A 9,975-nucleotide genomic window follows, 5' to 3' on the forward strand; every position below is an offset into this window, starting at 1 on the left:
ACTCCGTGGTATCTATGAATGTCTGGCAGACATTAAAATTATGTAGTCAACATATAATTTTTTCATCATAGTAAGATAAGCAGGCTGTAAGCAGTAGGTACATACTTGTATAATGCCACTTAAGAGTACAAAAGCAGCCAAAGCTCTGCAGTTAGAGATTAGGAAGAGTGTTTACCCATTTGGTAGGACAGGAGACAGCAGAAAGGAAATTCAGTGTTGGTAGCTTTCCTTCTAAAAATGAGTGCTATTTAGATTGGGGGCAATCAGTTCATGAAAATACATCACGCTGAACAACTTTACATGCATGAAAAAAATGTGTATTAAACACCAACAACATTTTTAAAATAAACTCATTTTCTCTAAAAAGGTATCTTATGGGCATGCTTTCAAAGACAGTCTGGAAGAACAATTATATTCTCGATTCATTCAAATCACCAACATCTTCGATGTTCACTGTGTTAGAATGCAGAGACAGTGTAGCAAGTAAGGTGTTCCTAAGGTCAGGAATAACCCACAACCCCACGCAGGCTCCTCAGGGTCATAAACATCTCTATTCTTTAATATGTAATGTATTCCAAGAGTCTGGCAACCTGCTACCTCTAAGAGAAGACATCCAAAAGTCCATTAAATAAAGCTAAGGTTACCATTCAAAAGAAGCTTGAAGAGTCTTTAAAAATGAGATAAAATTCCACTCTCATATACATGCTTTTGAATGACATCAATTAGAAATAGGCAGAAATTTTAAAAATGAGAAAAACATACAGGTGTACCAAAGGTCTTGAAAAAGACAGTCACAATTACACCAGTACGTGTGCCCTGCCAACTTCAAAGATACCTCCCAAAACAAAATAGCTCAGCCATCAGCCACCACCCTCCCACCATTTCTCTGTAAAAGTCATGGAGTGTTTATTGTGAATTAGGCAGTATTCTGGGTGTTTTATTAATTGAATCTTCATAACAACCCTATAAAAATCATTGTTTAATAAGCAAGGAAAGTGAAGCGCAGAGATACAATTAGCAAGCTGAGATAATTCTGGAAGAACCAGCCCCAGGCAAAATTGCAGTACAAGCTCACTTTGTTTTGACCTACACACCCTTTGCCTGCCTTCTAACCACAGACTTGAAAGCAGGGACAAGATACCCAATACAACACCTAGCACTCCAACTATAAAATAACTGAACTATTCCTTTGAATGCCTGTTTCTTTTTTTTTTAAGTCATGTTTCAATTACTAAGTCATGTCTCAAGTTCAATATGTAACACAAAAAGTGTGCTATGTTTATATTTGTATAAAAAACAGATAAACAGAAAGATGGCTTTTTAAAAAAATCATTCAACTCATCATCTAGAGATAAACACTATCAACATTTTGGTATCGTACCTCTGCCCTTCCCAGTGAGTACTGAACCCAGGGCTATTACATTACTCAGCAACACCCCCACCCTTTTTTGAGTCAGCCTAAGTTGTCCAAGCTGGCCTCAAACTTCAGCTCTTCCTGCCTGAATTTTCTGTGTAACTGAGATAATAGACATGTAACCTGCACAAGGCCTGGTATAGTCCTGCCTTCCATACATACAAATTAATGCTCAGATATGTAAATTTTTCAAAACAAGATGTTTTAGAGAATAGGTTTTGAAAGGCAAGGTGGCATAAATGATAATAGGATAAATCAAGCTACAGTTACACTCCTGGCTCTGTCAAATATAGTGGCACCTTGGTTATGAATTTAATTCTTTCCACAGTTCTACAAATGGTTGCAATTTGGTTGTAACCAGAATCATGGAAAGAATTAAGTCCGTGAACTGAGGTGCCACTGTATTAGCTACAGGTGATTTAACTCCCTGAGCCTCAGCATCCTTAACAACAAAATGGGCATAATACTTTCCACAGAGCTATTGCAAAAGCCAAAGGAGATAATTTGTTTAAAGGTCTCAGCTGGGTACAAAGCACACAGCACATCTTTACCACAGTAACAAAAACAATTACACTTTAAAAGACGAAGTCCTACATTAAATGTTAGCTAGTAAGTTTGGGAAGAAGAAGTTGAAAGACTTCCATATGCAAAAAATCAGGACTCTTACTTATACCAATAATTAATTTCTACTGCCAGCAAAAGCTTATTATGTGTTAAAATACTCCCAACATTTTTAGTTTAAAAAAATTAAGTAACAACTCATGTATATGGCTTCTTTTCCTGTCTTAAAGTTTATCTGTATTAATCTATATTTCTGAAACCTGCTCTTAGAAAGATAATGAAAGAAATAAACTCATCATCCTTCCTTTTCATCATTGGTTTTAAAACTTGAGAGCCTACATACAAGCTTATATATAGCTCTGATGAGAGATCCATTTCATCTTTATTCAGCAGTGGGAACTGATCCAAAATGTTTCCAAAAATAAATTATTGAAAGCCAAGAATCTTTACCACATTAAGTGCACTTTGTTTTTTGAGCCCTGGGGATTGAACTCAGAGCCTCACACATGTGAGGCAAGTCCCTACTGAGCTCCATCCCCAGCCCTTAATGAAACAGTTTTATATGCCAAAGGATCCAGGTATTACACTCAGGAAAATAAAAAAAAAAAAAAAAGTGTATTTTTTCAAAGGACCAATTAACACAAAATCAAAAAGGCTGACCCTTTTACTAGGACAATGTTAAGGATATTATAAAAACTATAGGAATATAGGAATTGTGTAGAAACCTTACTTTTCACATTAAGATACAGATACAAAAAAAAAAGTACGTGGGCCATATATATAATGTATTTACTTAAAAAACTCTTTGGGAGGAGAGGGATAGTACTAGGAATGGAACCCAGGATCTTTGTACTGAGCTACTCCCTAGCCCTTTGTTGAGACTAGGTTAGGTTTGAATTTGAGATCTTTCTGTCTCCCAGAATGCTAAGATTATAGGCATGCACCGCCACACCTGGGTATTCCAATCTTTTTTTAATCATTATTTACTTATTTGGTAAGGGTCTTGCTACACAGCTTGGACTCCTAGTGATCCTCCTGTCTCAGTCTCCCCAGCGCTAGGATTACAGGCGTAAGCCACCACATACAGTTTTGGTGGCCCACATGGCACACCTGGGGTTCCAGGGACCAGCACAACATGTGGTACCGAGGTTTGAACCCGGGTCCTGGTGCTTGCCAGGGAGGCGCTTAGACTGCTAAGCTATCTCCCCAGCTAGCCCTGGCTAAAATTTAATCTGAAGCAATCTAACTCCATTATTCATTACTAATCATTACTATTCTGTTCTGTAGCTACACTGAGTTTAGTGTAGTTTTGCTGAGTTTAGATTCTGATTTTTTATCCATAGCACTAATTTGGTTGGACAACCAGTAATAATCAGATCACTAAAGATGTTGGTTAGCACATTAAATTTTTTTTTTTTAAATACATGGCCCAGAAACATTTTTTCTCAGATCTCCAACAACACAGTGAAAATCATACCTCAATGCCAGAACTAACTCTAAAGGCATCTGAATTTGAAGAATAACTGAAATGCCCAGGCAAAACTGTCAATCACACATCTACCTCACTCCTCTTCAGGGAAACAGTAAGTACATTCTACTGACAGGAAGCAGGCAAAGTGGTCACCAGTCAGTTCCAACGTTGATTTCCTAGCCAGCACACATTTCTTCATTAAAAAGTTATTCAAATCCCATGTGCCTCAGTTTCTTAACCAGAGAAATAGATACAAAAGTCTTTAGATGCTCTGTTTCTTTTGTTTTAAAACATCTCAAAAGATTAAAAGCCATGAAAGGGCAAAACACTCATTTAAACATAACACTTCACTTACCTGACATCATCAGAAAACAAAGTTGCTGCACTAAGGCAAAATTTCAAAATAACTGAACTATTCCTTTGAATGCCAAATAGGCACTACCTTTTTTTTTTTTTTTTTTTTTTGGTGGAACCGAGAATTGAACTCAGGTCCTTGCGCTTGCCAGGAAAGCGCTTATTCCACTGAGCCATCTCCCCGGCCCCTCTACCTTATTTTTGATGGCTAATCAAAGTAAGCCTTTTATAAAGAGATTACACGAAACATAATTCAACCTTGATGACTCAAAATCTTCATAAAAAACATCTCTAATCTACCCCTCCTTCAGAATTCTAGCTGCTGCTTCAGTCTGGACTGTTACCTTTCACCTGAACCCACACAAAGATCTTAACTGGTTTCTTCCTGACTTCTCCACATTACTGCCAAACAAGATTTTTTTCTAAAAATAAGAAAATACATACAAAGGTAACCATGTGGCATGGGAAAATACCATGGATTATGGATGTAAACTACTTCTTGATCTTATTCCATCTCTCTGTCGCTGTCAATCCTCCTGCTTCTAATCCCCATCTAATCCGCTTCCGTTCAACTCCTTGGCTTTATGAATATCTTTTTCCTGCAGAGAAGTACAAAGTCTATTTTGGCCTTTTAGAGAACATCTACTTCCAGATATACCGAAGTCAGACTTCAGAAAAATAAGTCTCCTCTGCCTCACACCATCAAGGCAAACCAGTCCAACAGACTCCTTCCTGAATGTGTTACAAGATGTAAAACCAAGGAGATGCTTAATAAAGAACTGTGTAAGAATGCTCAAGCTCCTAGCTCCCTTACACTCTCAACATCCTATAATATGCTACAATCACAGGTACCTAGTTTGAATATGGTGTCTGAAAATGGGTGGGGGTTATAAAGTGAACACAAGACAAAAGGACATTGAAGGGCTGGGGAGGTGGCTCAGCGACATAAGCACCTCCCCGGCAAGCGCAAGGTCCCCAGTTTGAGCTGGGTACTGCAAAAAAAGAAAAAAAAAAAAAAAGAAAGAAAGAAAGAAAGAAAAAAAAAGGAACATTGAGACAATTCAGCCAAGGTAGTAAATCATCAACAGTCTGAAAAAAATTCTTGGGCCAGGGAGATAGCTCAGTAGAATAAGTGCTTGCCTGGCAGGCACAGGGTCCTGAGTTCAATCCCCGGTACCACCAAAAAAAAGAAAAAAGAAAAAAATCCTCATTTTTTGAATCATGTTTGAATTAAAGCAGTACAACACCAGTTATCTCCTCCAGTGAAATGCACAAATATCTTTTTAAGTAAGAACCAAATAATGGTTACCTGTAGGAAATACAATGATTTTAAGGAAACTATTCGCCCCATCACCAGCAATGGTAGGGCACACTGGAAATATACAGCCAATACTTTACAATGGTAGAACATTGTTCCAGCAGTTCTATGTCTAAAAACTTATTCTAAAGAATAGTCATTGACACAAAGATCTCTGTTCATCACAGTGTCAATTACTAATAGCTAAAGACTGTAATCTACATAAATGCACAAATAGGGACTGACTAAACAGACTCCATGGTATCTATGAATGTCTGGCAGACATTAAAATTATGTAGTCAACATATAATTTTTTCATCATAGTAAGATAAGCAGGCTGTAAGCAGTAGGTACATACTTGTATAATGCCACTTAAGAGTACAAAAGCAGCCAAAGCTCTGCAGTTAGAGATTAGGAAGAGTGTTTACCCATTTGGTAGGACAGGAGACAGCAGAAAGGAAATTCAGTGTTGGTAGCTTTCCTTCTAAAAATGAGTGCTATTTAGATTGGGGGCAATCAGTTCATGAAAATACATCACGCTGAACAACTTTACATGCATGAAAAAAATGTGTATTAAACACCAACAACATTTTTAAAATAAACTCATTTTCTCTAAAAAGGTATCTTATGGGCATGCTTTCAAAGACAGTCTGGAAGAACAATTATATTCTCGATTCATTCAAATCACCAACATCTTCGATGTTCACTGTGTTAGAATGCAGAGACAGTGTAGCAAGTAAGGTGTTCCTAAGGTCAGGAATAACCCACAACCCCACGCAGGCTCCTCAGGGTCATAAACATCTCTATTCTTTAATATGTAATGTATTCCAAGAGTCTGGCAACCTGCTACCTCTAAGAGAAGACATCCAAAAGTCCATTAAATAAAGCTAAGGTTACCATTCAAAAGAAGCTTGAAGAGTCTTTAAAAATGAGATAAAATTCCACTCTCATATACATGCTTTTGAATGACATCAATTAGAAATAGGCAGAAATTTTAAAAATGAGAAAAACATACAGGTGTACCAAAGGTCTTGAAAAAGACAGTCACAATTACACCAGTACGTGTGCCCTGCCAACTTCAAAGATACCTCCCAAAACAAAATAGCTCAGCCATCAGCCACCACCCTCCCACCATTTCTCTGTAAAAGTCATGGAGTGTTTATTGTGAATTAGGCAGTATTCTGGGTGTTTTATTAATTGAATCTTCATAACAACCCTATAAAAATCATTGTTTAATAAGCAAGGAAAATGAAGCGCAGAGATACAATTAGCAAGCTGAGATAATTCTGGAAGAACCAGCCCCAGGCAAAATTGCAGTACAAGCTCACTTTGTTTTGACCTACACACCCTTTGCCTGCCTTCTAACCACAGACTTGAAAGCAGGGACAAGATACCCAATACAACACCTAGCACTCCAACTATTTGAGTGCACACGTTCCTTTCCTTTGATTTCTTTCCAAATAATCTAAAAAGAAAAGCCGGGGGGAGGCTAGGGAGGGTCACATTTTCAGAAATTAACCATTAAATAACTCTGCTAGAGCTGTATCAGACCCACTAGGCTGTGATGAAGACAGCCTCTAACTTCTCTAGGGCTATCCTTATGGCCTCTATTTTCCTCTCCAATCCCTGCAGGTGGGCTGGAGAAAGGGTCCTCCCTACCAGTTGCCCTCCCAGACTGGTTTCAGCTAGCTAAAACCAACAAGATTAGAAAAGCAGCCTATCCTGGCAATCAAATGACTCACACAACTCCTTGTTTAACTGTCACCTCTACAAGTGGCCTTTCCTGACCAATCTTTTAAAATACCAACCCGTCCTTCTTTATCCTCTTACACTGCTTTATTTTTACTCACCATACTATGACTACCCCTGTGACATTTGTCATTACTTCCTGATGTTGTCTTCCTTTCTAAATGGTATACACTGCACAAGGGCTGGTGCATTACAGTGCATCACTGATGTAACTCCACACCTACATCAAGAGCTTGCCAGAGAAAGCTCTCAAATGTCTGCTATTCACTGCCAGCCGGACTTTAAAAAAAACAAAACAAACAAACAAACAAAAAAAACCATTCAGGGAAGGAAAGTCTTTTAAAAGAAAATACTGGCTGGGGAGATGGCTCTGTGGAATAAGTGCTTCCCTGGCAACTACAAGGTTCTGAGTTCAATCCCTGGTTCTGCCAAAAAAAAGAAAATACTGCTTTGATTTAAGAGTAATGATGATGGAGACATAAGAAACAACAAAACTAATTTTTTTAAAAATATTGATCTAGGAAGAATACTTAGCGAAGTCTTGGGTTTTCAGAGCACAATGGGAAAAGAAACCGTGGGAAAGTTTGCAATCAAAATGCGTCCACTATTTTTAGTTTTGAAAGTGCCAAAAGGGAAAGAAGAAAACGAGTGTATCAGATTTTATTTGGATTAAAATATTCCACTTATCTGACCAGATGCCCAGTATCTGCTCAAACTCAAAGCTAATTTTTATTATGAGTATATTGATCTTCTCAGCCATATATTACCTTGTCCCTTCCCACAGTTTACCTGACTCTTTAACTCAGCCTGGTCTAACTGGAATACTAAGGAAACAGGTAAAACTTGCTTTAAATTAAGAAACTGCCTGGCAAGCCAACAAAGATTTAAGCTTGAAGGTAGGCTTTTTGTTTTGCTGAGCCCCAAGAGACTGTTAAGGTCATAAATATTCTAAGGATGTTCTGCAAGGAGATCCCAAGACTCGTGGCAACCTATAAAACACAATCCCAGCCAGATGTTATCAAGCATCATGTATACGGCACCCTGTTAATATCAACCCTGTTAATAAAAGCATAAAAAAGAAAACTGTAACCATTTAACAGGGTAAACTGACTGTAATACTCTATTTTCACGGAATACTTAACCAGTATTTTTAATTCTATTTAGGTCACACGAGTAACATTTACAAAAAGCTGGTGACCCAGCTTATAAAAGAAGTTGTTACTAAAATAGTTCCGATATAATTTCACATGAGATAGTTTTGAGGACTGCTAAATACTTTGTAAGTAAAGACTCAGAGCCACCTAAAGAACTGTAAATACCCAAATTCAGTTTTTAAAACTTCTGGATTATTAAAACAGCTGTTTTGGGGAGAGAGTAGGAAAAAAATTCCGATGTAGTTTTAAAAACACGAGTATTACCTCATTAAAAAAATAAATAAATAAACCCGGCTTTCTAGGTCTCTTTAGATGTCCTCAAAAAAGTCCTTTAAAAAGACAGTTAAAAAACAGGACCCTAACAGGGGCAGAACCTATTTAACAAAACCCACTGGGACGCCACGTGAGCAGAGGAGCCCAGAGTACACGCGAAAAGAACAAAGATTCCCTTCCCACAAGAGATTACGTGTTAGAGCAAGTGGGCACGAGGGTTAAAGAATGTGGTATTTGCACGTCTACTTCAGTAGCAAGCTATGTGATCCAAACTCTCAGGAACTCCACTCGCAGCTGTGCCCTATTTAACGTTCAGATTTGTTCGCCTCGCTTACATCACAACCAAAGAACACAAAAAACAGGGTATGCTCCCAGTAAAGTTACTCCTTAAAGGCAAACTCAGCACCTTCCTTGCACGAGCGCCAACACAACGGCGGGCACCGAGACCTCCGAGGGTCCCAACTTAGAGCAGCGGCCCGCACCGCTCCGCGGCTGCACGACGGTCCTGGGGAACAGGCGCGCCCTCGAGCTGGCACGACGCAGGACGACAAGAGGCGTTTGTTCTGTTGCGGGACCGCCGCACCGGCCCGACGTCCTCCAGCCATCCCGCAGGGCTCTGCAGGTCAGGACCCGCCTCCCGCCCCACCCCCGCCCGGATCTCACCTGCCGGGGCGGCCCCAGAGGCGCGGGTGGGCGGCGGGGAGCGCAGCCGCAGCCAGAGGTGCAGCGCGGCCCCAAGCACGCACGGGCACAGCAGGACCAGCCAGTTTCGCATTGGCCGCTCCTCCGGCTCCACCTCGCGCCCGCGCCGCGCGCCGGGCTCGCCCGCGTCCCGGCCGAGAGCGAGGGGGCCCGCTATACCGGAGACCGACGGGCTGCACCCAAGCCCGCGCGACCACTCCGGCGCGCCCGTCCCCGCGCCCAGCGCCGCCCGGCCCGCTCTGCTCCAGTCCGCGCTTCGGATCCCTCCGACCGCGCTCGGCGGCGGCTCCGCGGCCGAGGCCCCGCCTCCCGCGCGCGGCCTGCCCACCGCTCCGCCTACCTTTCCCCTCCCCTCTGGCTCCGCCCCACAGCTCGTATCCCCACCTGCGCCCGCCGACCGGCGGGAGCTGGAGTTTCGCTCTGGGCCCAGGCAGGGGGCGCGCCCAGGATCCTAAATCACAGAAACCACAACTCCCAGAAGCCCACGCGCTCCCCGTCGCGCGGCGGAGACGGCGCGCGAGGTGCACATGAGCATGCGCGCACCTCCCGCGCCACTGCCCCCGGCGGCCGAGCCCGGCACTGCGCACAGGAAGAAGGCACACGCCTCTGCACACCACTGCCCCCAGAGGCCGAGGCGAGACCTGGGCGCAAGGTGCATGCGCACCCCTTCTCGCGCCGCTGTACCCAGGCGGCAGAGGCGGACTGCGGCGCATCTTACTGTGGAGGGGCCGTATTGCGGAGGCTAGCTGAGGGAGATACGAGGGTCTCCGTCTGGTTCAAAGCAATGCAGAGCTCGTGCGTGCCCTACGACGCTTTCTCGCCCGCTGCTGCGCTGAGCTCCTGCACCCGTGCGGGCCTTGGGCGCGGGGTCTGCGCCGGGTTCGGTTCTCCAGAGACATGGAAGGCGCGTGGAGAGTCCGCGTGCAGAGATGGGAATGACCCGGCTATGGGCTGGTTCCGAAAAGTTCCCACAAGTTGCGGGAAAAGACGGTACTGTTGC

The 9,975-nt window shown here is 42.4% G+C and overlaps 1 protein-coding gene across 2 annotated transcripts in view; it reads right to left on the reverse strand.

Moving 5' to 3' along the window:
* Positions 1-9,284, reverse strand: part of B3galnt2 (beta-1,3-N-acetylgalactosaminyltransferase 2) — a 49,190-nt gene extending 39,906 nt beyond the window's left edge. The window contains exon 1 of one of the 2 annotated variants that reach the window (XM_004640836.2): positions 8,937-9,284. In XM_004640836.2, the coding sequence (XP_004640893.1) occupies positions 8,937-9,048 (112 nt within the window). In that variant the 5' untranslated portion in view covers positions 9,049-9,284. The remainder of the gene's footprint in view (positions 1-8,936) is intronic. The other variant, XM_023700845.1, reaches the window with a different exon arrangement.
* Positions 9,285-9,975: the final 691 nt, after the last annotated feature.

The sequence above is a fragment of the Octodon degus genome, unplaced genomic scaffold (genome assembly GCF_000260255.1).
Source record: "Octodon degus isolate 3935 unplaced genomic scaffold, OctDeg1.0 scaffold00127, whole genome shotgun sequence".
Lineage (NCBI taxonomy): Eukaryota > Metazoa > Chordata > Mammalia > Rodentia > Octodontidae > Octodon > Octodon degus.